The following is a 27,900-nucleotide window of genomic DNA, read 5'->3' on the forward strand; positions in this document are numbered from 1 at the left end:
GAGCAAAGCAGCAGGCTAAGGACACATCCTTAAAATGTACCATGTACAAACAAGCTGGATGAACTCAGCAGGTCGGGCAGCATCCGTTGAAAGGAGCAGTCAATGTTTCGGGCCGAGACCCTTCATCAGGACGTCAGGACTTGCCCAACCTGCTGAGTTCATCCAGCTTGTTTGTACATGTTGATTTGACTTGCCCTACCTGCTGAGTTCATCCAGCTTGTTTGTACATGTTGATTTGACTTGCCCGACCTGCTGAGTTCATCCAGCTTGTTTGTACATGTTGATTTGACTTGCCCGACCTGCTGAGTTCATCCAGCTTGTTTGTACGTGTTGATTTGACTTGCCCTACCTGCTGAGTTCATCCAGCTTGTTAGTACGTGTTGATTTGACCACAGCATCTGCAGTGTACGTTGTGTTTACTTAAAGTGCACCAGTGTTGACTGTCAGCAAGGAGATGTTATTTCTGATCTGCACTGACTGTGGTCTCCTAATGGGGAAGACAAGGATCTAATTGCTGAGGGATGTACAAAGGCTCAGATTTTGGAGCTTGTTGATTAGTACTGAGGGTATGAAGGTATTGAACGCTGATTTGTCATCAATAAGCAGCAGCCTGATGTAGGAATCGCTACTGTCAAGGTGCGACAAGGCCAAATGGAAAGCCAGTGAGATCTGTTGTGGTGATAGGTAGACTGCAGCAGGTCCAGGTGCTACTTTGATTGTCACCATTCTGAAGCCGGTGGGAACCTTTGAGAACAGCAGAGAGAGACTGAAGATGTCTTTGAAAACTCCCACCAGTTGGTTGGCATGGGTGTCCAGTGCCCTACCAGATACAGTATCAAGGCCTGGTGCCTAGTGAAGGTTCACCTGCATGAAAGAATCTTTGACATCAGCCTCCATGACAAAGATCACATGGTCAACAGATACTGCAGGGATTCGCACAGGTGTAGGCCTATTCCCTCTTTCAAAGTGTGCATTAGTTGTTGAGCTTGTCTGGGAGTGAAGCACCACAGTTTCATGATACACACACAAAATGCTGGTGGAACACAGCAGGCCAGGCAGCATCTGTAGGGAGAAGCACTGTTGACGTTTCAGGCCGAGACCCTTCGAAGTCCTGACGAAGGGTCTTGGCCTGAAACATCGACAGTGCTTCTCCCTATAGATGCTGCCTGGCCTGCTGTGTTCCACCAGCATTTTGTGTGTTACTTCAATTTCCAGCATCTGCAGATTTCCTTGTCTTTACAGTTTCATGATGTTAGATTTCACCTTGTAGGATGAATTGGCCTTCAAATCCTGCCAGAGCATACGTGCATCCAATTCCACCTCTCATTTCAGTCGGAATTGAACTTAGCTTTTAAAATAGCCTCCTGTAGGTCATACCTCGCCTTCTTGTATACTTCTGGATCACCAGTCTTAAATGCCACAGATCTAACTCTCAGCAGAATACAAATCTCCTGGTTTATCCAAAGCTTTTGGTTTAGGTATGTCCGGTATGTTCTCAAAAGGCACACAGAGATTCACAAAGGCCTTGATGTAATCAGTGACAACTGTGGCATATTCATTCAGATTTAAAAATGATTTCCTAAATAATGTCCAGTCCACCAACTCAAAGCAGTCCTGCAAGTACTCCTCCACCTCCCTTAACCACACCTTCTTGTTCCTCACCACTGGTGCTCTGTTCTTTAGTCTTTGCCTGTATGCTGGTACAGCCAGGTGATTGTCTTTCCAAAATGTAGTGTGAGATGACACTGCAAGTGTTTTTGAATGTGGTATAACAGTGGTCAAATGTGTTGGTTCCTCTAGTTCCATAAGAAATAGGTACAGGAGTAGGCCATCTGGTCCACCGTGCCTGCTCCACCATTCAATAAGATCATGACTGATCTGGCCATGGACTCATCTCCACCTACCTGCCTTTTCCCCATAATCCTTAATTCCTCTACAATGCAAAAATATATCCAACCTCATCTTATAGTTACTCACGTAGCCTCCACTGCATCATTGGGCAGAGAATTCCACAGATTCACCAGTCTTTGGGAAAACCAGTTGCCCCTCATTCCCATCCTAAATTCACTCCCCCAAATCTTGTGCCTATGTCACCTAGTTCTAGTCTCAACCTACTAATAGAAACAACTTTCCTGCCTCTATGCCTTTCATAATTTTATCTATCCCTTTCTAATTTTATGTTTCCATTAGATCTCTCATCCCAGAGTCTAACCCCCTCATCTCTGGAATCAACCTAGTGAACATCCTCTGCACCACCTCCAAATCAGCATAACCTCCCTGCTCTTAAATTCAATCCCTCTAGCAATGAAGGCCAATATTCCACTTGCCTTCTTGATAGCCTGCTGCACCAGCAAACCAACCTTCTGTGGTTCATGCACAAGCACTCCTAAGTCCCTCTGCACAGCAGCATGCTGCAGTCTTTTACCATTTTAATAATAATCTGCTCTTCCATTTTTCCTTCCAAAGTGGATGACCTCGTATTTACCAACATTGTACTCCATCTGCCAGACCCTTGCCCACTCACTTAATCTATCTACATATCTCTGCAGACTTTCTGTAACCTCTGCATAATTTGTTTTTCCACTCCATTTAGTGTCATCAGTAAAACGTAGATACACTCCTCTCAGTCCCCTCTTCCAGAACGTTAATGTTATAGTGAATAGTTGCCGGCCCAGCACACCGCTCATCACTGATTGCCAACCAGAGAAACGCCCATATATCCCAACTCTCTACTTTCTACTGGCTAACTAATCCTCTATCCATGCTAATACATCACTCCCAACTCTATGCATCCTTACCTTATGGATAAGTCTTTTGTGTGACACCTTATCCAATGCCTTCCGTAAATTCAAATAACATCCATCTGTTCCCCTCTATCCACTGTACTCATTATATCTTCAAAGAACTCCAAGTTCTGTGTCTGCATGGTGGATCGATTTCTTTCCAGATGCTTTGCTATTTCTTCTTTAATGATAACTTCAAGCATTTTCCCAACTACAGATGTTAAACTAACTGGCCTACAGTTACCTGCCTTTTGCCTACATCCCTTTTTGAACAGTAATGTGACATTCGCCGTCTTCCAATCCGATGAAACTTGCCTAGAGTCCAGAGAATTTTGGTAAAGTGTTACCAAAGCCTCAAGTATAACCTATGCCATTTCTTTCAGCACCCTGGGATGCATTCCATCAGGACCAGGGGTCTTGTCTATCTTCAGGCCCACAGGTTTGCTTAGCATTACCTCTTTAGTAATATCTATTGTATCAAAGTCCTCATTTCCCATCACATCTATATCATCTCACTTTTGCATGTTAGGTGTGTTCTTCACCATGAAAACCAACACAACATAGTTATTCAAAGCCTTGGCCATTTCCTCATTACCCAATATCAATTCCCCTTTCTCACCCTCCAAAAGAGCTACATTCACTTTGGCCACCTTTTCCACTTTATATAATTATGAAAACTTTTACTATCCTTTTTTTTATATTTTGTGCTAGTTTATTTTCATAATCCATCTTCCCTTTCTTTATTGCTCACTTAGTGGTTCTTTTTTGCTTTTTAAAGTTTTCCCAATCTTCGTTTCCCACTACAGTACTCTTGGCGACTTTGTGTGCACGAGCTTTTAATTTGGTGCCTTCCTTTACTCCCTCAGTTATCCATGACAGGCTCTCCCCACACTTACCATCTTTGCTTTTAACTGGAACTTACTTCTATTGAGCACCATGAAAAATCTGTTTGAAAGTCTTCCGCTGTTCCTCGACTGTCCCACCATATAGCCTGTGTTCACAGTCTACACCAGCCAAATCTTCATCCCATTGTAGTCTCCGTTGTTTCCGCATAATAAACTGGTTTTAGATCAAACTACTGCACCCTCCGTTTATATGAGAAACCCAATCATACCATGATCACTCTTTCAAAGAGGACCCTTAACTACAAGATTGCCAATTTTACCTGTCTTATTGCATAGGACCAGATCCAAGATAGCACATTCCCTTGTAGGTTCAGTAACATGCTGTTCAAAAAAGCTATCACGGATGCATTCTATGAAGTCCTCCTCAAGACTGCCTCAACCGACTTGATTCACTCAATGTGCAAGTTAAAGTCCCCCACGATAACTACTGTTCCATTCTTACATGCCTCAGATATTTCTCAGTTTATTGCCTATGCTACAGTAATGTTATTATTTGGTGGCCGATAGTCAACTCTCACTAATGATTTTTTTCCCTTTACTATTCCTCTTCTCTACCCAGATAAATTCAACATTCTGTGCCTTAGATCTTGTACTGTTTCTCACTATCGCCCTGTTCTCGTCCTTAATTAAGAGCACTACCCCTGCTCCCTTAACTTCCTGCCTATCCTTCCATATTAACTGATAACCTTGGACATTTAATTCCCAATCCCAAATAAAACAATATTAAGTGAACAGGATAATTTTAAAGAGATCACAGGAACAAAAATCTGGAAGTATATCTACAGAAAATCACTTGCAATTCTGAATTTTGGTCGAACGAACACATAATCATACCAAATAAAGTATGTTAACTTCAGAATTGTTTAGGAAATGAGAGTCTGGTGGCCTCAATCCGTCCCACAGGTGATATGTTGATGGTAATTAAGATGCTCCTTCAAGCTGCCTTGGTTGAAATCCGCCACCTGCAGTGATAGGGAAGGCATCGGGGAGCGCTGTTTCGTGTCTGCTAATCATGGTGTTCAGTGCCTGCCTGATGTTGGCCAGATGTGGAATGTATACTGCTACCAGGATGACGGCGGAAAACTCCTTCAGGAGACAAAATGGACGACACTTGACTACTAGATATTCCAGGTCGGATGTGCAGGATTGAGACAGGACCGCTGTGTTTGTGCACTCTGATGAGTTAATTATAAAGCATATTCCACCTCCTTTACCTTTAAAAGACTCAACCATCCTGTCTTTGGAGTTAACGGTGAAACCCTCAGGCTTCAGCGCTGCATCCAAAATGGCAGGTGTGTGAAGCAAAGTACGCAGCAATTCCATATATCCCTCTAGTACCGCAATCTTGCTGAGGTCTTCAATTTTATTTACTAGAGACTGTACATTCACTAGCAGGATAGTCGGAAGTGGGGATCTAAGGCCTCTGCATTTCAATCGTATCCATGGAAGCCTTTCATGCTTCCATTTTCTTCAAAGAGTATGCCACAGGACAGAAGTCTGCCCTCCAGGTCCACTAATTTAGAGGATTGATATTCTTTTTTAAAATGATGCTGCTTACTACAGTACCATGGCTGTAAATGTGGATTTCAGCTGTTTAGTCCTAAAAGGGAATATCTGATTGTTCCCATTGGACCTGCATGCAAATAATTGCCAGTTATTGGTGCCACCTTGTGATAGCAAATCCTGGCTTATGTATTACAAAAACTAACACTTACAAATTTTGACATAGGCACTATAGATATTTCTGAAAACAATATTAAAAATAGCAAAAAAGTACACAAATTTTTTTTTTTTTACAACTTCCATTAAGTACAAATTTCAATATGTCCATGACTTACATTCCAGTCTAACGATGTAACATCTTTGTTACTTGGTACATCTTGACCTCCTTCCCTTATGCAATGTCTAAGTACTAGCTGAGTGGGACCGCCACTACTATTTTCACTAAGGTTCCAAATTCGTGCTGTTGAGTCTCCTGACCTGGAGGATTAAAGTTAAAAGCGAATGTTAAAATTTAATTTATAAATTTCTGTTGAAAGCTTTATGTTTTAGATAAATTAATTTATAATGAAATACAAGATAATTTATAAAGAAATTTTTTTAATTAGACAAGTCAGTTAATAACCATGCTATTTTGTGTGACTTGATACATGTAAAAAAAAATCCAATAATCAGCCAGCCTAAATTAGACAGCTTGTTTGTGTTCACACATAAATCTTTTAATCAATTTCTATTGCCAGAAACAGCTCACCCAGATGCCAAGAGGTCACTGACTGGATTCCAAGCACAAATGAAGACTTCTGATTCATGACCACGCAATACCATAGCTTTACTCGATGGAATATCCACATCTACATCAACTTCCATCATATCTGCATGGTTATCTGTTTGTTTAAAAAATGAGTTAACTGTTAAGTAACTATCAAACTCAAAAAAAGAAAGTTTGATGCAAATAACTATCAGAAAGGATGCCTATTGCATACATTTATCAATTATGAAACAGTTATCTCTGGGAAAGCAATTTGTGAATTGAACAAGTTTCATTCAATTCAAATTAATTCAAATATTTAAAAAAAATCCAGTTGCATTCCAAAACTCAAAATCTTCAGTAAAAAGCCTAAACATTTAAGAAAATACCATTAACTAATCTTCTAAAATAATAAATGTCATTTATTAACAATGAAACATACGCACATAATGTATGCTTTCAAAGTACTCATCAGTAAAATATCGTGAGAAGTTTTGATTGGGGAGATGGGAGTGGATGTGGAAAAAATATTTTTGCTTCAAACACTCCAATCACCATCTCAAAAAAGGAGACATCCAGGTAACACAGGTGAAACAGTTTCCTTTCACTCCCTCTCAAGATCATGAGGGATCCAAGGGGAAATTGCTTTGTCGATCCAGAACTGGCTTGCCCACAGAAGACAAAGAGTGGCTGTGGATGGGTCATATTCTGCATGGAGGTCAGTGACCAGTGGCGTGCCTCAGGGATCTGTTCTGGGACCCCCTACTCTTCGTGATTTTTTTATAAATGAACTGGATGAGGAAGTGGAGGGATGGGTTAGTAAATTTATTGATGACACAAAGGTTGGGGGTGTTGTGAATAATGTGGAGGGCTGTCAGAGGTTACAGCAGGACATTGATAGGATGCAAAACTGGGCTGAGAAGGGGCAGATGGAGTTCAACCCAGGTAAGTGTGAGGTGGTTCATTTTGGTAGGACAAATATGATGGCAGAATATAGTATTAATGATAAGACTCTTGGCAGTGTGGAGGATCAGAGGGATCTTGGGGTCCGAATCAATGGAACACTCAAAGCTGCTGTGCAGGTTGACTCTGTGGTTAAGAAGGCATATGGTGTATTGGCCTTCATCAATCATGGGATCGAGTTTAAGAGCCGAGAGGTAACGTTGCAGCTCAGTTGGACCCTGGTCAGACCCCACTTGGGAGTACTGTGCTCAGTTCTGGTCGCCTCACTACAGGAAGGATGTGAAAGCCATAGAAAGGGTGCAGAGGAGATTTATAAGGATATTGTCTGGATTGGGGAGCATGCCTTAAGAGAATAGGCTGAGCAAACTCGGCCTTTTCTCCTTGGAGCAACGGAGGAAGAGTGGTGACCTGATAGAGGTGTCTAAGATGATGAGAGGCATTAATCGTGTGGATAGTCAGAGGCTTTTTCCCAGGGATGAAATAGCTAACATGAGAGGGCACAGTTTTAAGGTGCTTGAAAGTAGGTACAGAGATGTCAGCAGTAAGTTGTTGTTTTTTTTAAAGCAGAGTGGTGAGTGTGTAGCGACAGTGGTGGAGGCAGATACGATAGGGTCTTTTAAGAGACTCCTGGATAGGCACATGGAGCTTAGAAAAATAGAGGGCTGTGGGTAACCCTAGGTAATTTCTAAGGCAAGGACATGTTCGGCTCAGCTTTATGGGCCGAGTGGCCTGTATTGTGCTATAGGTTTGCTGTGTTTATATGTATCAATGCTACTCAAAGACTGGTGGAAGTAAAGTTCCTTTCCTAAACCAATTTCAATTTCTAAAGATAGATTGTTGGAAGATGGATAGCACACTTCATAATCACAGACACAATAGAGACCAAGAATTAGGAAATTGGACCATGCTGAACGAGAGACAGAACAGGCAAATCAAAAGTGCCACGCTGTCACAGGTTGTTTAACCAAAGGAAAATTGGAATAGGACAAAGAGTGTGGTTTGCAATGTTGCCAGCTGAATGTTTTGGAAAAACACTGAGACAAGAGGTAAGGAAATTATGTATGAGAATGAACATTAGTCCACAGTACTAATTTTAACCAAGAAGCCTATTGAGTAGGGGAAAAGCCCCCACAAATCTAACTTTCAAGCACCATTTACCAGCAGTTTTGCATAGAATTGGCAAGGTGACCTCATGGGTTTGGAAAAACAATATCAATCACCTCAGAGTTACAGACCAGATAGTCAAAAAGGACCCAAGTGGGAAACTAGGATTCTCATTTCAATGTATAAACTTTTTTCCTAAGTTCCAAACAGCGTCATGAAAATTCAGGTACAGTGTTGGATGGAGAAAGTGGGGGAAGAAAGTATATAGTAATCCTGTTAATACTTACTAGTTACCGAGTGCCCCCCATTCTCTTCTCCATTTGCTGTATTCTCTCCGTTCTTTGTTGCTCCCTGCTGACTGACCGCAGCAGCAGCAGCGGCGGCTGCAGCTTGTTGCTGCTGCAGCTTGTCCCTGTAAGCTTGCTGCCTTGTCTGCACCACGTCTGGCATTACAGCATCAATTAAAGAAAGGGACTCAATTGGCCTCCCATCAAATAGTGTGCCATCCTGGAGGTGAAAGTTATTGCTCAGAATAATAACACTGCATTTGCATAACATTAGAATTGCATTTCATCAACCATCTTAAATCAGAAATCAAAGCAATTTGGTTACATACAGATCATTATTAGTTCTAGCTGCTCCATTGTTTACCTAATTACAATGCTGACACCAACTTTTCATGATATTGGTTCTTCCTAATACCTGAATGTCTCCTCCTTCCTTAAGATGCCTCTTAAAACTGACAAAATTTTTGGTTCATTTGCCCTAATGTCACTTTATGTAATCCAGCATCCATTTGTTTGAATACATTTCCAAAAGATGCTTTGGGATATTTTGCTTTGTTGATAGGGCCACATAAATTTCATTATTGCAGCCAAGATTAAACAAGTTCAGTTGTGGTCATCTGCATAGCAACTTCTTAACTACATTGTCTTTAAGTAATTTTACACGGTGCTGGTTCCTTAAGGTTGTCATAGCCAGCGGGTGTGGGGCAGTGGGGATAAGCTGCTACTACCTATTAAATGCTCCCAAAGGTGTGTGTTTCAAATAGCCTTTGACAACCAATTCCAACTTCTGGCCTTCATAAGTGGCTTAGCTACGAAGCCCAGTGTAACCTTTTCTACTGACAGGAGAAGGGACAAAGGCAGGTTGCAATCATTTCGGGCCAATAAGACTCATCAGTTAGCAGCTCATTGAGGAGAAGGAAAATTCTGATTTCAAACCTCCTTGCGGCTATACTCACTCATGGAGAAGGCCTCATGAGTAAACCCACAAGAAAAATCCAAATCTGGCCTTCCTAATGCAGACCTATGTTGAGTTCAATGCTGACTGGAAACTCTGGCGACACCAATGGTGCCAAACTCTGTGGGTCTCTGCTATTCCCTGAGATTCACCTGCTGTATAGCGAGGAGGAGCCTGCTACATGGACAACTGCCTGCTCTAATGCCCTGGCTTGCCTACCAACTTCAACAGCTAGGACACAACATCCATGGTCAACATGGAACATCAGGCGGCCATACAAAAACAAAGATTCACTTGATTTTCATAAAATCAGAATGAGGCAAGTATTCAGAAGCAAATGAAACAGGATGAAATTTTAATTTTAAAAAAAAAATGGCACATGGGTGGAGGGGGGAGGTAAACCCTCCTTTGTAAATGTAAGAGAATTTGCAGACGCTGGAAATCCTACACACACAATGCTGCAACTCAGGCAACGTCCATGGAAGGGCCTTGGCCCGAAAACTCCACTCTTTATTCCCCTCCATAGTGCTGCCTGTCTTACTGAATCACTGCTTTGAATCAAATTCAAAATCATGCTCTGGCTCATCTGCACTCGAATAAACATTGCTGCCATAAAACAAAATATACTTTATACATAACACTTTTACAGTAGCATGCATTTGCATAAGCTCCTTTACCATAATGAAAAAAATTGAGTTCACAGGATTATTTATCAACAAAAATGCTCTGCCACAGAAAGATACATGAAGGCACTTGACTGAAGGCATCATTAAAATAAGTAGGTTTTAAGAAGCATCCTAAGGGCAGTAGAGGGCTTATGGGAGGCGACAGTGAGTGATCTGCAGATGATATGCAACAAATATCAGATTTGTACAAGTTGCCAGAATTGGAGGCATAATGAGATATTGAGGAGGAACACAGACAAAATGCTTAAGGAATTCAGCTGGGAGTGTGGAAATGGTGTGAGGTAGGGGTTGGTGTTGTGTTAGAGGACAGAAGTGGCAATTAAAGGCCATGGACAGACTTGAAAATTACAGTGAAGATGATGTCAGAATGGAAGCTGATGTTCACTCTGTTACACTTGCTGGTCTACAAGATTTGTAAAATGATATACAGGCAATCCCCGGGTTACGTACGAGTTCCGTTCCTGGGTCCGTCTTTAAGTCGGATTTGTACGTGTCGGAACAAGTACACCCAGTATTATTTAGCGTCAGTTAGTCAAATGTTTGTCTTAGTATATACTACGTATTTTACATTTCAATGCATATAAAACACTTAAGAAATGTATGTATTCCAATAATTAAACCACTGTGTTGCTTAGTAATAATTGTAGCTTTCATCGGGGCAGGGCCTTTCACGTGTTCCATTATTCTCACTTTATCCGTTATCCTTTAAAATTGTTCCGATCGTTGACTGACTGTAGCCTAACGCCTTTCCAATGACCGATGGCGTTTCATCTCTTTCCAAACGCTTTATTATTTCCACTTTATTTTCAATCGCGATCGTTTCCCGTCAATGGAACAGAAACACTGTGGGCGGTGGGTCCCGACCTGCGCCGGCTCCCGAGGTCCACTGGGTCCTAAGGATCACAGCACTAAATTCCCCGGGTCTAAGTTGCACTGCACTGAGACAGGTTAAACAGGTCAAGTGGGGACTGTGCTGGGTTTGAGTATTTGATCCTCCACAATATTCCGCGTGGGAATTTAAACTGGAGATGGCAGATTTTTTTTTACAAGGTCAAGTTGCGAGCTCGACATCAACCCGGTACGGGAGTGGACTGTCACTAAATCGAACTCGGGAACCTCCGTTCTCTAGCCCAGTACTGATCTGACTGTGCCACCAGCTGACTGGAAAAGGGGGTGGGGGGCAGGGTCAGGGTGAATCTTACTAAGAAAAATTTAAGCCAAATACAAATTTAAACACTCAACACAGTGTCAACGGCAATGACTTAAAATGGCAGACGGCGTCGCAATTACTTAAAATGGCGGACGGCATTCTTCTTCCTCAGTTTGCAAGTACGAGTTGTCCGTAAGTTGGACGTTCGTAACTTGGGGACTACCTGTAGTTACATTTAGATAAACAATCAAGTAACCACATCTATTTCTTTAATTACAGAAGATAAAAGTAAAATAGTCCACTAAACATCCCTCTACACAGCAAAACTTAGTGTTTTTCCCTATAGCACTTGAATAAATACACAAACCAGATTGTAGAACTTTTGTTTTCCAATGCACCTCTTTCATATTTTATGCTACAGGCTAGTCACACTTATTAAAACTAATTCCACTTTATGCAACTCTATGTTTAGGCCAACACATATTTCTACAAAATAAGTATTGTTAAACACAAGAGATTCTGCAGATGCTGGAAATCCAGAGCAACACAGTCAAAATGCTGAAGAAACACAGCAGGTCAGACAGCACCTATGGAATTGAATACACAGTCTACATTTCAAGCCAAGATCCCTCCTCAGGATTGAACAGAAAGGGGGAAGAAGCCAGAAGGTGGGGGAGGGGGAAGGATATAGGCTGGAAAAGTAGTAAGTGAAGCCAGGTGAAGGGTAAGGTAGATGGGTGGGGAAGAGCATCAGAAGCTCAGTGGTGATAGATGGGAAAAAGTAAAGGACTGAAGAAGGAATCTGATGGGAGAGGAGATTAGGGAAGGAGGAAGGGTACTAGTGGACAGTGATAGCTGAGGAGAGAGAAGGGGCAAGAAGGGAGCCAGAATAAGAAATGGGAAAGTAGATAAGGGGGTGGGGGGGGGGGGGGGGTAAGAGAAATTTTAAGTTGTAGAAATCTATGTTCATGCCATCATGTTGGAAGCTACCCAACAGAATATGAGGTATTGCGCCTCCAACCTGAGTGTGGCCTCATTGTGACAGTAGAGGAGGCCTTGGTGGTATGTCCAAATGGAAAAGGAGGGTGGACTTAAAATGTTTGGCCATTGGGAAACCCTCCCTGTTGCAGGCAGAGTAAAGGTGCTTGACAAAGCTGTCTCTCAATCTATGCTGAGTCTCACTGTTGTAATAGGAGGCTGCTTTGGGAACACCAGATACAGTAGATGACCCTTACAGACTTGAAGGTCAAGTTTTGGATTACCTGAAAAGGACTGTTTGGGGCCCTGAATGGTGGTGAGGGAGGAAGAATGGACAGGTGTAGCTCTTGTTCCACTTGCAGGGGTAACTGCCACGTGGGAGAGTGGTGGTTGGGGGGGATGTGTTTGGTAACTGGATCCCACTGAAGATGTCAGACGTTGCGGAGAATAATGATGTGTTGGTTGCGGAAGCTCACCAAGTGGTAGATGAGGACAAGAGGATCTCTATCCCATTAAAAGGCGGTGGGAAGACGGAGTGAGGGCCAATATCTAGGAAATGCTAGGAAATGGAGGAGATGCAGGTGTGGGCAGCGTCAATGGTAGAGGAAAGAAAATCTTGTTCTCTGAAGGAGGAGGACATCTCTGATGTGCTGGAAGGGAAAGTCTCATCCTGGGAACAGATGCAACAGAGATGGAGAAACTGAGAAAAAAGAATGGCATTTTTACAAGCAACAAGATGGGAAGAAGTATAGCTGTAAGAATCAGTAGGTTCGTAAAATATATCAGTACACAGTATGTCTTCAGAGATGGAGACAAAGATATTGCGAAAGGGGAGAGAAGTGTCAGAAATGAATTTAATGACACGGTGGAAGTTGGTGAAATTGAAGAGCTCAGCATGCGTGCAGGAAGCAGCACCAATGCAGTCAACAATATAGCCCAGGAAGAGTTGGGGAGCATTCCCAATGAAATTTTGGAACATGGACCACTCCACGCAGCCCACAAAAAGTCAAGCAAAGCTGAGGCCCATGAAGTTGCCCATAGCTCCACCTTGGGTATGGAAAAAGTGGAAAGAGCCAAAAGAGAAATTGTTGAATGTGAGGACCAGTTCTGCCAAAGAGGTGGCTAGTATAGAGGGGGAACTCGCTAGGTCTGTTATTATTAATAATATTAAACATTTAAATAAAATTAATTTGCATGACAGTGCTCAGTGAAGAAACAATATTTAAAAATGGGAATTGTATTAAGGTACAGCAAAATTTACAACCTATTCAAGTTTAATTTTGATCAATCCTAATCCCAGTAACTTCCTATTAAGTACGCTGGATACTAACCTCATTAATACTGACTTCAGCTTCCACATACTGCAAACCTTTCTGTATGATCGAGATGAGAGCTGCTGGTGGCACCAGGGCTCCATTAATATTAGACTGACTGATGTGACTCTCTATACCAAATGTGAAGGCTGAATGGGAAAAACCTTTGATAAAACAGAAAAACAAATATAATAACGTTAATAGAGGCATACACAGGCATACAGAAAGCAAGTCCCTGATAAGAAAGCATACTTCGCTGACATTAAGAATTTATAAAGAATGAACAGGAATAAATTAGCCACCACATAACATTGTTAAATGTTGACTTAAACCTCATTAAGTATTAAAAACCTTGAGCATAGCATGCACCTCCTGTTTATTAACATTATTTGCTGTTACATCTACATATATAAAAGCATTTTATTGTAAAAAGGCTGTTTTTTGGCAGTTGTCCATCATGGCTACCTATTCCAATAGTTTGTCCTGCTAGATTTTTTTTAAAAAGTACCATTTTCCTTCCTTTGTATCTTAAATATACTTAAATAAAAAAATTCTTAAAAATTCAGGAAATAATTGAAATTAAATGACAGGTTTGTGAATAACTTATTCTTATGCCCTTAACTTCAAAGTCTTGCTCTATTTCCAAAAGCTAAGTTTTAACTGGAATTTTTTAACTTCAAGAGCTGTCTGGAATTTTCAACCACATGCCTTAGCTGAGCATGTAGCTTGCAGTAATTCCTGGAATGTAATATGCAAAGCATCAGCAACTGGAAAGAAAATTAAGTCCACTAATTATTTGAAATTTCAAAACCTTTTCTCAGCAGAATTGAAAGAACCAAGAGAAACACTCTGAACGCTTTTCTTTGGGTGAATGGTTTAATAAATGATAATTCTTTTAGAATCGCTGAGGTTAATAAAAATCTGTATCAATGCAAGTGTGACAACGCCTTAAAATACCAGTTTCCTCTGATCTTCAAAAGGTTGCATTTTACTCCCTTAACAAATTGTGCTTCCTATCCTGATCCAAGTTTGCCTATTTCTACTCCATTTAAACAAATGTTCCACAACTGCACACTTCTCAATCCTCTGGATCTTGGAACTTGTCAAAGAGCATCAATATTCTCAGATTATTGTGTTATTAATCAGAAATGGCATCTACATGCAAGTTTAACGATTAACCATAACAAAAGGAGATGGGAGTGTGGACAAATTTTTAACAGAGGAATAAAGTTACTGTGAAATCAGCACTTCAAATTCTTTGTCCCATTTCCAAAGTTTACATAAATAAGGATTTCTAGGCCTAGAAAATGGGATTCCAAAAGGATGGACAAGAAGGAGTGTGTTGCCCACTATAGAGGTCAAGGGCAAACAAGAGCTTTACCTATTAACCCCCTAGCAATGCAAATGAGGATTTTTTTTTTGCCTACTGCACAACCATTTGAACAATGAATGCAAGCTGAGGCCTTAAAACAATCACAGTCAATACTTCCCCAGGCTTCAAAATAATCTGTCCAAAAGATTCCTAACATCTCCTCACAGCTCTCACTTAATCATTATCCCCAATCTTCATAACTATGAATTTTACATCCATTACAGACTGCACCGTGACTTCTCTCCAGTAACCACCACCATTCCTGCCATTTCAACAATTTGTTTCCACAAGCTCGATTGCATTTGTAAGTAAAACCATTGGAAGGAAGGAAGTCAAACTTTTCAAAGCCAATTTATGATATTTGATCTTCTTACCAGACTCTTGCAAATATCTATAAACCAGGAAGTTGACCTCATCACTGCTTATACTCATCTTCAGTCCCACTTAAACCATGAGGTCATTCGAGGGTAAGCCTATGTATGAAAAACAAAGAAAAACATTTCATATTTGTTGTTTTTCTGTCCAGAAGGTGGGATTTTGCAAATTCCCTTTAAAGTTATTTTTCACCTTAATGGTATGCAATAGGATGCTCTTTAAATATCCACAATTGCACGATGACTATAATGAGATTTCTATTTCCATTTTTACTTCACAGGATTCCAGGATCGTTACTACCAATCCAGTGCATCATAATTTCACTTTATTTTTCTTGTCCAGCCATCTAAGAGGATCTAATCCAAAATGTTAAACTCATCAATCTAGTTAAAATCACAGCACAAAATTCATTTGTGGAACATTTGGATAGATATATAAAAATAAATGCTGCAATTTACAAGACAGAATTCAGCAAACTTCAGCCTGAAGATTTACTTCTTGCACAAGGCTGCATTTTGTGCTGGCACATTTTTTTTTAAGATCTTAAAATAAATCATATTCAGAATGCTACATTCCACAAAAATGCAGACTCATGTACCCTGTCTACTTCAATTTTAATGTAATGGAATATACTGGAAATGGTCATTGCCAATACTACAATTTTTTTTAAAATTTCAATGTCCAGTATTAGTATTGAAAATAACATCCCCTTTCAACCCATGAATCCCTAACAAGCAGCTTTGGTAATTTTACATTGAAATAAATTATAACCTGATTCCTGCACTTCAGGCATGAATAGCTTCAGACTTAGGACTTCCAGATTATAAGTAAGGCATCTGATAGTATCTGTGAGATATCTGCAATTGTGAGATGAATATTAACAGGATACAAGAAATACTTAGTAAAGGCTAAGTACCACTCATCTGAAATTCCAAAATCCAAAAACCTCCGAAATCAGAATTTTTGTTAAAGTGCTGACATAACGTCACAAGTGGAAAGTTTGTTTTGCACAAGTCTCTGCACACCACAAATAGTTCTGAGAAGTTGATGAAAAAAATTTAATAACTCTGCATAAAGCGAAAAATGAAGATCTTGATCCCGTATTGAAAGAGTGGATTCATCAACAGCAGAGTGAACATATGCCACTTAATAGTCTGCTGATCATGAAAAAAGCAAAAATCTATATGACGAACTGAAAACTGACTGTAATAGTGAATATTCAGCAGGCTGGTTGCAGAAATTTAAGAAAAGGCACAGGTTTAAATATTTAAAGATTTGTATATTTAATTTAGCAATACAGTGCAGAGTAGACCCTTCAAGCCACAGCACCCCAGTAAACACCGAACCCTAATTAACTTTAACCTAATGATGGGACAATTTACAATGACCAATTAACCTCACTAGTACGTCCTTGTACTCTGGGAGGAAACCAGAGCCCCTGAGGAAAACCTGTGCATCCTATGGGAATGATGTACAGACTCCCTATAGAACAATGCTAGAATTGAACGCCGAATTCCAGGACATCCCCAGCTGTAATAGCATTGTGCTACCGCTACCCTACCATGGTGATAATAAAGTGTCTGCAGATCATAAGGCAACTGAGGAATTAACTGATGAGTTTGCCAAGGTTGATGAAAATCTAATGTGTTGATTGGTTGCATCAGTACATGTGTGATGAACAAAGATTGCTTACCGGCATCACATAAATTCAGAGTCGGAAATTGTAGCAATCCCAAGCTCTCTCATTATATATTCCAAAATCCAAAACACTTCCAGCCCCAAACATTTCGGATAAGGGGTACTCAACCTGTATTTTGCCAAAACTGGCTTATTATTCATTCAATATAGTGCCTAATATGCCTATATTATATTGATGATGAAAATTGTCCATTTCCTTCTATAATACTGATTTGAAAAACAAGAGACAGAATCGGGCTTAAAGTCGAGATTGCTGTATGACCTCACAAGGAGGATGTGAAGACACAATAGGTATGTTTAATGTCAGAAAAATGTCTACAACATACATCTTGAAATTTTTTTTTGAGTGTTACTTTCACAAAATCATTCCACCAGAGTCACATATTTGATAACTTCAGGAAAGGTAAGATGACAGGAGACAAACCAATTCTCAGAGGGATCAGAAGTGGAGAGGTGAGCAATTACAGGTTCCTGAGCATCAAGATCTCTGAGGATCGAACCTGGCCCCAACATATCAATGCAGCTACAAAGAAGCATTAGGAGTTTGAAGACATTTGGATTGTCACCCAAAACTCTTGAAAACTTCTACAGATGTAGTGCTGAGGAAGCAATGCGACTATAGCAGGACTTGGACAAATTGGACAAATGGGCAAAAAGGTGGCAGGTGGAATACAGTATTGGGAAATGTATGATAATACATTTTGATAAAAGGAACAATACTGTAGGCTGTTATTTAAATGCGGAGAAGGTTCAAACATCAGAGGTACAGAGGGTCTTAGGAGTCCTCATGCAAGAGTCCCAGAAGGTTAATTTACAGGTTGAGCCCGCGCAAAGAAGGCGCATGCAATGTTGGCATTTATTTCAATGGGAGTAGAATAGAATATAAAAGCAAGGAGATAATGCTGAGCCTTTATAAGACACTAGTCAGGCCACACTTGGAGCACTGTCAACAGTTTTGGGCCCCATATCAAGGAAAGGATATGTTGTCATTGGAGAGGGTCCAGAGGAGGTTCACAAGGGTAATTCCGAGAATGAAGGGCATATGAGGAGAGTTTGGCAGCTTTAGGCCTGTACTCGCTGGAATATTGAAGAATGTGGAGGATCTCATTGAAACCTACCGAATGCTCAAAGGACTAGATGGGGTGGATGTGGAGAGGATATTTTCTGTGGTGGGGGTATCCAGAACTAGATTGCAGAGCCTCAAAATTAAGGTGCAACCTTTTAGAACAGAGGTAAGGAAGAATTTTTTGGAGGCCAAGCCTGTGGGTATATTCATGGTGGAAGCTGATCATTTCCTGATTGATCAGGGCATCAAAGGATATGGTGAGAAAGCAAATGTATGGGGTTAATTTGGGACTCCGGATCAGCCATGACAGACAATGGAGCAGACTTGATGGGCTGAATCACTGTCTGGTATAGGGGTGGGGGGGGGGCACTGCTGCACAGAACAAAAAGCAGCTACAGAAAGTTGTAAAATTAGTCAGCTCCTTCTTGGGTATTAGCTTTGATTGTATCCAAGGTATCTCCAAGGAGCTGTGCCTCAGAAAAGCAGTGTCCTTTATTAAGGACCCCATCGCCCAGGACATGCTCTCTTCTCATTGTTACCATTAGGAAGGAGGTACAGACGTCTGAAAGCACACAGTTAAGTGACTGAGGAACAGCTTCTTCCCCTCTGCCATCCAATTCCTAAATGAACATTGAACTCATGAACACTACCTCACTTTTTATATTATTTGTTTTGCACTATTTTTAATCTGTTTAATATACATATATATACACTTAATGCAATTGATTTACTTATTTATTTTTTTCCGTCTATATTGTTAGGTATTGCATTGAACTGCTGCTGCTAAGTTAACAAATTCCATGACACATGCTGGTGATAATAAACCTGATTCTGATTCTATCATTCACAACTTTTTTTGTTTAAAAATTATTTTGAATTATATAATATCAAGTTTGCTAATACTAATCAATCTGTTCAAGTTGCTTTGTGATTTCAAATGTTCCATTAAGCCAACTATATTTTTGCCTGAATCATAATTTTCTGCCAATTTTGAGTTGAAAAGCACAAAGCAGATTACTATTTACCAAAAATCACAGTTCTAAGTACTTTACACGCAAGGTTACATTTTAAATTAGGGATGTGCATTCTACACGTTTCTTTTGCCCCAAAGATGAACAAATTAAAAACAGAAAAATGGGGGGGGGGGGGGGGGGGGTTGAAAATCACCCAAATTCTAATTGTTCTGTTTATCAATTCCCATCAATCTTTCCTATAATTTGATTTTAGACAAATCTAAAATATTACAAACTGCAATTATAGCTCACTACCTTTACTACAGCGCAAACCATGTTTTGGAGCAAGGTTCAAGCGAAGTGTTGACCCACAAATGGCAAGGCTTAGCTACAGCTAGGGATTTGGTTTCATCTTGCCTCAGTGATTTTCTCATCAGATAAAATTATATAGAAACACTCCTTCAAATTAAAACTATTTTCACCACTGATTGATCTTTGTTGTTAATTGACCCTAAATTAAGAATAACCAAGAATATTAATAAATTGCTTTAAAGCTGAATGTTTTCAAGCAGAAAAATCCTGTAAAGCATGATTCATTACAAGGGAAATCATATTCATCTAAAATAGTTCAGAAAATTAACAGCTGCACATTTTTATGACAGAATACATTTAAACTTACCTTTCATGAATAGGCTATTAACACATTCCCAATGTTTATTTGGGAAATGTTTAAGGATGGAGATTTCACGTCACCTTAGATCACTGGACATGTAGTAAAGCTGGAAATAAAACAAAGGAAAAGTAGGTTACAATTTCATCAAAAAAATGCATCATTACAACATAGTAAATAAATGCATTTCAGCTTTGAAATGAAAATTACTTCCCATTCCTGTCTCAAACTTACAGGTCACCAAAGTGTGATTTAAATTGAATTTCATAGTGAATAACATGAAAATACAAAACAAAGAAAATATTACAATCCATTACCAAACTCAGAAATTGATAGGATTTTGTTTATGAGTTCTCCAAGTAATTTATGTAATTAATCTATAATCATCTTAGTCCCAAAGTGGTCATGTTAGGATTTACAAGCAGCTTCATAACATACACATCATTCTAAATTTGATTCCTGGAATAAAAAGCTCCAAGGAAACTTGTTGACACCAAGTTTAAAAGGAAAGTATGCATTTTAACATAACCTAAATATTGTTGCTCAAGTTTGAAACACAAACATAGAAAAAAATCAGGATGATGTCGTTTTTAAAAGTTAACAGGGTTCAATCTTGGAAAATGAATTCGATATAAGATCATTTTTATCAGAGATGGCCATGCTTGCCTTTGATCAATTCGAAATCATACATACATGGTACTGATCTCCAGAAGTAAAATGCTGCACAAAGCAGATTCCTGCCCCAAGGGCAAGGCTCTTACACAGAGATGGAACAAATCCAATTATGCAGTGAGGGATGACAAAACAAGTCCCCCATCTGACAGAAATTAGCCAATGCTAAATCCATTTGACACTCAGCTAAAATCAACGACAAATCTAAAACATTACGAACTTTTATTTTAAACTGTAAATTTTTCAAAATTCACTATTAAAATCACCAAGAAAAAAAACTGAAAATGGAAATCAACTAAAATTTAACCTGTCCCTAGAGGCACATTCACACCATTCAAACAAAAAAGAAACGCTGTTTGTGTGTCAGAGCCAACTTCCTGCTTTGCCACTAGACTCCATAAGGATTCCAACACTGGAGGACGGCAAGGAAAATGCTGCAAATGGCTGCCAATAAATTTGCTGCTTCATCATTTGTATGCATACATACAGGATACCAATCTTGGTGGATTTTCCAAGAGTATCTAGGCCATTAACAGTTAGGCACTTCTGTTTTCAAGAAAAAGTGTTGAACATAAGAACAAAAAAATTACAGTGCAAACAAGAACATTTGTCTATTTACAGGAAAGTAACAGTAATAATAATAGTGTGATTCAGCTTTCAATGAATGTCTACTATCCTAGCACAATCATCCTAGCTTTCATCTTCTGACCACAACTGTGTCATGCTGTGTAAAAGGGTGTTAACCAAATAACTGCAAAGGCAGTTATAGACAGTAATTCCTGAACCACTCTTTACCTAAACCTCCGATTAAAAGGACAACAAAACTCAAACATTAACAAAACCAGAAATAGAACATACTGCAGCTGAAGAAAACAAACACAAAGACAGAAAACCAAGGATATTCAAACTTCAATATCACAGTTCATTGTTGTAGACTACTAAACAAACTGCTGTGTGTTGAGATAATGCCCATCCTTTAGTGCAAGAAATTCTTCCAACATGTTTCCACTTTAAAAAGAATATTTAAAGATTAGGTGACTGTTTACTATGAATCATATGCCCATTCAACCTCTAATTCACTGTTTGATACTGTGTTAGCCATAAAAGGTTCTGTAAATGCACCAAGTAGTAGGTCCAACCATAATGGCATGAGATTTTAAATTCGTAATTCCCATTTGGCCAGATTCCATTAACACATTCATGGTGGCAACATTCATTAACCTTAAGTGTTTATCCAAGCGTAGCCCTTCTGTTCATTCTTTTGTGATGGTGTTAGGATAGTGCCACCTAACCCTGCCCATCAGTCGAAATAATGGGAACAATGAGATTATTACATATATTTAAAGCCAAGAAAATTCTGTTCCTGAAATTAAGCAAGAAATAATCTTCTACAGTAACAGGACTTCACAGATGTTACATAAAAATGCAAAGTTTAGAATGACAGATAAGATAATAAAATAGAATTCCTCCAAGAACAAAATGAAATGGTGAGAACAAATACACAGAGGGAGGAAAGCAAATGACTCATTAAAAAATCCACAGCCACTGATGCAAAAAAAACAAGAAATTCTAGATTAATAGCATTATTATCTTGTACCTGGTCACCACGGAATACTGAAACTTTTTCATATTATGCTGAAAAATTACTTTTACTTTCATACCTCACAATTTCTGGCAAACAGCAACATGAACATAAGTGTTTTTCACATACTGATATTAATTTAGGAACACATTGTATGTTATATATTGTAACAGTGAAGTATTTCTTGTAAAATGATAGTAACTCAGAATACTACACACTCAGAGCTTCTTCATTAATGTATTAATAAGAAGAACCACCAGCTGTAGCACTAAGCCAACTGCACTGTACTAAGCTATGGAACCACTGCAAACCTGATAGCTGCTGATTGACAAACGTCACATCTGTATTTGGGACTGCCACTTTCTCCAACGAGAATTAAACAGTAGAGCCCATTGAAATCTTGCTCATTGTAGATGTGATGATGTGAATATGTGTAAACAACTATTACTACAATGATGCAAATTAACATATGACATAATTAGAAATAAGCATGATACTGCCCAGTTTCCAGTCACAACATCGCCAAGACAAAGGCTTCCATTAATTATATATACTGTTGCTGAACAGATAAGAACAAAAAATGAATTCTTACTACAATATTCCTCCAAGAGTACATTTTAGCTTTTGGAATAAACTGTCATCAATTATTACTATAAACTCTAGTTGCTTGTGGCCTCACAAAACTAAGGACGGATATTACACAAATCCAAATTTACTGGTGAAATTAAATACTCTAATAAACTGTAATAAATTGTAATTAGGATTAAACAGGGAATAGGGACACAGCTACATTTAAAATAAGTTGTTTGTATGGATAACATAAAATGTTGGGGAAAGAACTGAAAACTAAAATTATAATTCAACTACACAGTACCAAATTATTGGGATGACCGGCTATTCAATGAAAACATTCAAACTAATCCCAGGAGACCTGTAGCTATGTCACTGGGTGCTACTGGACGACATGCCATTCAAGTTTAAAACAGATGAAAAACATCCTAAAATGCATGCACTGTAACAGTTTTAAGTATTGGCTCAATCTTCACCACAAAATGTTATGAGAAAAAATAGATTCTTGACAGAATGCTATAAATGCAATGGTGTTTGGACATCCATCAGCTGGACATTCATGTAAATACTCTAGCTTCCCTTCAATCAAATGGAATTTGGATTTATTGCCCAAATACCAAGACTTTTTCAGCTTGGGGCTGGCCCTCTGAGTGATGCTCAATTAACTTTCAGCTTTTCCACTTTATTACTGTGGTTGGCTGTGTAACTCCTGCAACCCCTGACAGCTTCCAACACAGCACATAAAGTTCTGTCAGCTCTCTGATTTCCTACACTTTCTTTTTGCTATTGCAATCATGTCAAAAAGGCCAGCAGGTAGCCCAAAGGGCAAAACCACAAAAGGATACATAATTTTTCTTCTATAAGTACCAAATATATTTTTTTCAAAAGCTGATGTGGTACATTGTCCAAACTCCAAGAAAATCTGAAATCCAGCATGGTCTGTGCCCCGAGGGTGCCAGATTTTTGATATAAAATGCATTTCACCAGTTCTGGGAAAATCAACAAGAGGTGTTAGAGGGCAGTGGGCCATTACCAACAATCTCTTACATTTAGAGTTCAGAGAACTCACACAAGACAGAAACTGGCCCTTTTCCCACCAGGCCAAAGCTGGCAGTTCTTTTTTTTTGCAATAATCCCATTTGCCCATAAAAGAAGAGCTTTATCTAGTCAAATGCCTGCCTAAATACCTTTTAGACATAGAGATTATTTCGGCACATCTTCTGGCACTTCAGAAATCAACCAATCTCTGCATTTTAAAAAGCTCCCTCAGATCCGATTTAAAACTTCTCTTTCACCTTAAGGTGTCATTTTGGATATCCCTACTAAAGGAAAAGGAAATATCTTCCAACCATCTCCTTTACCTATGCCTCCTATAAAAAGATAAACAAAAATGATGATTTTTTTATTCAAATGTACTTGGTGAGAAGCAGATATTCTACTATACAAATCATTCTACTGGAAAACAAACCATTATACTGTTCCATCTTTCCCTCAAAGTTTTTTTTTAAATTTACAATAGTGACAATAGTTATGAATGGCAAACCAGACATTTTACCTACAGCTGCGAGAAAAATAAACGGTCAATTAATCTCCTTTTATTAATGCACATAGGAATATTAAACAGACTGCAGAAAATTCCACTGATTTTCTCAAATATTGCAGTAAACCTTTCATATATTTACAACTGAAAACAGACAACTCCAGTTATGGAGACATGAACACATAAAACATTATAGACCTTCACCCTAGTGGCTGTGCCAAACACGATGCCAAATTAAACTAACAATTCCTGCCTGCACATGATCCACATCCCACTATTGCTTGAACATTCATGTGTCTACTTGAAAGCCTCTTAAATACCATTATTGTATCTCCACTTCCACCACTATCCCTACCAATGTGTGTTAAAAAAAAATATAACTTGACCTGAACATCTCCCTTAAAAATCCCCCCACCTTAAATGCATGTCCTCCAATATTTGATATTTCTACCCCAGAAGAAAGTTTCTGACTGTCTACCATACCTATGATTCTCATAATTTTATAAACACCTATCTGGTCTCCTCTCAGTGTCTGACAATACAGAGAAAACAATCCAAGTCTCTCCAACTCTACTTATAGTTCATAGCCTCCAATCCAAGCAGCATTTCGTAAACAATTTCTGTACCTTTTCCAAAGCTTCCATGTTCTTCCTGTAATATGGAACCCAGAATTGCACACAATACTCCAAGTGTAGCCCAATCTAAATCTTATATACCTGCAACAAGACTTCTTTACTATTATACTCAATGAAGGGGCCACTTGTAAATGTCGTAGTTAGCAGAATGATTTACAGTACAGACAATCCAGGTCCTATTTGTATGTTCTCCCCATGACCGCACAGATTTTCTCCAGGTGCTCCAGTTTTCTCCACAGTCCAAAACTATAGCGTTAACTATAGGTTAATTGGTCATTGTAAATTGTCCCATAGATTAGGCTAGGATTAAATCGGGTGATTGTTGGGTAGCGTGGGTCAAAGGATCAGACTTATTTGGGGCTGCATCTCAATAAAATAAAAATAAAAGAAAGCAAGCATGCCATGGACCACATTTACCATCCTATCTATTTGCATGGTCACTGTCTGGGAACTGTGGCCCTGGACCACAAGATCCTGCTAGACATCAATGCTGCAACGCCCATTAATTGTATATTCTCTCCTTATATTTGGCCTCCCAAAACCCAACGACATGCCATTTCTCCGCCCTTTTCAAGAACTGGTCTATATTCTACTGTACCATTTGATAAGCTTCTTCACAGCCCACAACTCCACCAACATTTGTGTTATTTGCAAACTTAAAAAACCACCCATCTACATTTTCATTCAAATCATTTAAATATATCACAAACAACAAATATATCACATGTAACCTGCTCTACCTCTAATGACATTTGGGCAGGTTACTTGGAAAAATTGAATTTGTGATAGAGGGTGTGCACCCAAATTAACAAATAGATTTTTAGGTTGGTGGCTTTTTATAGGAGATGGGATTAAGCACAATGGCCTACATGCTTGAATGTAGAAGAATGAGAGATGATTTCTAACTTGAAAATTCTCTGCAACTAAGCCTCCACAATCCTTTTGGGTAGAGATTTCTAAAGATTCACCACCTGCTGAGTGAGGAATTATCTTCCCATCTCTATTCTGAATAGCTGACCCCTATATTTGAAACTGTGATTCCTAAACTTCACAATCAAGACGAGCATTGCACCTACATCTCATATAAAGATGCATAAAAAAAATTCTACATTTTAGTGAGATCACCTCTCATTCTTACATTTTGACTGTTAACTCATTACCAAAACCATTTGTTGATTGCAAAAAGTATTAAGTTTCATAATTGGAGTCAAAAGAAAGGGGAGTACATTTCAGCATAGGTCACTGAATTGAAGAGACTTTCTAAGCATTGTCAGTTCTATGATGATCTTAATAATGCACTGTGAGATTGTTTAGTTTATGGAATCTTAAAAGAAAGCATTTAAAAACAGTTTCTAACTGAAGGACAACTTGCACTTAAAAGAGCAGTTAAAATAGCTGTATCAATGGAAACAGCAGAGACACAATTGACTTACAGTCAGGAATTAAAGTGAAGGTGAGCAAAATTGCAACATCTAAACAGAAACCGGCCTGGCCAAACTAATTGTGTTACCATTGCTACAGGGGCTCTCATACACCAGACCAATGCAGATTTAAAGGCGAAACTTGTAGAAAATACAATAATGTAGGACACATACAAAGGGCATTCCGGCAGTCCAAAATAAATGGACTGCACAGGGAATAGAAAAAGCTAAAAAGTCAAGTTGCAGTTTAAAAAAAAACAGCACAGCCTTGAGATTTACAATATGAAAACAACAGAAAAGCAATACACACAAAATGCTGGAGGAACTCAACAGGCCTAAGCATCTATGGAAAAGGGTAAACAGTCAATGTTTCAGGGAAAGATCCTTCTTCAGGATGACTACCTACAACTTGATTGGAGATCCATCCACGATTTGCATGACACGCCCATGGCAATGAAGCCAACTGAAAGCAAATTTAAAAAGGTACTGGATATTGCCACAACAGTCTCCATGCTGTACACAGTGAACAGTTGCTCAGAGGGCAACAGGTGCTGGTGCCAACCTCTTTGCCTCTAGTTGGAAAGCATTTTGGACCAATACATCTATGAAGGTTCTCAGTCATCCAGGTCGTTGTATATTAAGCAGTGGTAAATCAAGCCATCTGGACTTGCTGTGTTGCCTAGAAAATGTTTCACCACTCATCCGAGAGGCTCCTTCAGTTCTTATCCATGGTGTGTAGTTTTCCAGCTTATAAACTCTGTGAGTTGCTTAAAGGTATAGCAATCACATGAGGGTCAATAAGAGTCGTAGAGGTAATGAGAGGATCATTAGTTTTTACCTTTGCATGAATAGAGATGTGAACTGTCGTGGAAACGCTATATATCTATACCTAAAGGATAAGGGACACTCCTTTGATGAAAACAATGTACACATTTTGGACAAGGAGGGCAGGTGGTTTGAGAGAGGGGTTAAAGAAACCATCTTTATCAAACTGGAAAACCCATCCCTGAACAGAGAGGATGGGGTATGACACTACCTATCAGCCACTTTCAATGCAGTCCTAACATCTCGACCCCAGTTTCTCTACAATAGTTCATACCCCATTCATGCAAAAAGACTACTGACCCTCTCATTATCCTATGACTCCCAACGACCCTCATACGATTGCTATAACTTTAAAGAACTCACAGAGTGTATAAGCTGGAAAACTACCCACCAAGGATCAGAACTGATGAAGCCTCTCAAATGAGTGGCGATGCATCTTTTAGTCACCAAGCAAGTCCAGTTGGGGGGGGGAGACTGGTTCTGGGACCCCCCCAGCAGATGCTCAAGTTCCTTGTTTAACCTGGCTCAGTGCAGTGAACTTTAGGACCCAGCAGAGCTCCAGACCCACCACCCGCAGTGTTTCTGTTCTGGAAAATGATCATGATTGAAAATAAAGTGGAAATAATAAAGTGATTGGAAAGAGGTGAAACGCCATTGGTCATTGGGAAATCGTTAGGCTACAGTCCGTCAACGATTGGAATAATTTTAAAGGATAAAGTGAGAATAATGGAGCATGTGAAGGCCCTGCCCCACTGAAAGCTACAACTATTACGGCGGTGGTTTAATTATTGAAATACATACATTTCTTAAGTGTTTTATATGCATAGAAAGGTAAAATATATAATATATACTAAGACAAACGTTTGACTAACTGAGGCTAAATAATACCTATTCTGACTTAGAGAACTTCTGGTTCCCTCCTCCCCCCGCCCCCCCCCCCCCCCAGTTCCCGATCCGCGGTAACCTATGCACATCCTCCTGTATACCTTAAATCATTTCTGGATTACTTATAATACGTAATACAATGTAAATGATATGCAAATAGTTGCTAATTGTTTAGGGAATAATGACAAGAAAAAAAAGTCTGTACATGCTCAAACAATGAGTGCTGGAGAGAGAACTTCCAGGTTTTCCCGATCCACGGTCGGT

General features: G+C 39.3%; 1 protein-coding gene across 3 annotated transcripts in view; it reads right to left on the bottom strand.

Moving 5' to 3' along the window:
* The window catches only part of tbl1xr1a (TBL1X/Y related 1a), a 148,123-nt gene that overhangs the window by 43,964 nt on the left and 76,259 nt on the right, over nt 1-27,900 (bottom strand). Inside the window, exons 2-8 of one of the 3 annotated variants that reach the window (XM_073041112.1) lie at nt 19,516-19,615; nt 15,312-15,475; nt 15,119-15,217; nt 13,391-13,536; nt 8,291-8,510; nt 5,940-6,072; nt 5,527-5,668 (exon numbers count right to left, since the gene is read on the bottom strand). In XM_073041112.1, the coding sequence (XP_072897213.1) occupies nt 5,527-5,668; nt 5,940-6,072; nt 8,291-8,510; nt 13,391-13,536; nt 15,119-15,176 (699 nt within the window). In that variant the 5' untranslated portion in view covers nt 15,177-15,217; nt 15,312-15,475; nt 19,516-19,615. Of the gene's footprint in view, nt 1-5,526; nt 5,669-5,939; nt 6,073-8,290; nt 8,511-13,390; nt 13,537-15,118; nt 15,218-15,311; nt 15,476-19,515; nt 19,616-27,841; nt 27,883-27,900 lie in introns of those variants that run through there. The other 2 variants (XM_073041113.1, XM_073041111.1) reach the window with 2 other exon arrangements.

The sequence above is a fragment of the Hemitrygon akajei genome, chromosome 3 (genome assembly GCF_048418815.1).
Source record: "Hemitrygon akajei chromosome 3, sHemAka1.3, whole genome shotgun sequence".
NCBI classification, from domain to species: Eukaryota; Metazoa; Chordata; class Chondrichthyes; order Myliobatiformes; family Dasyatidae; genus Hemitrygon; species Hemitrygon akajei.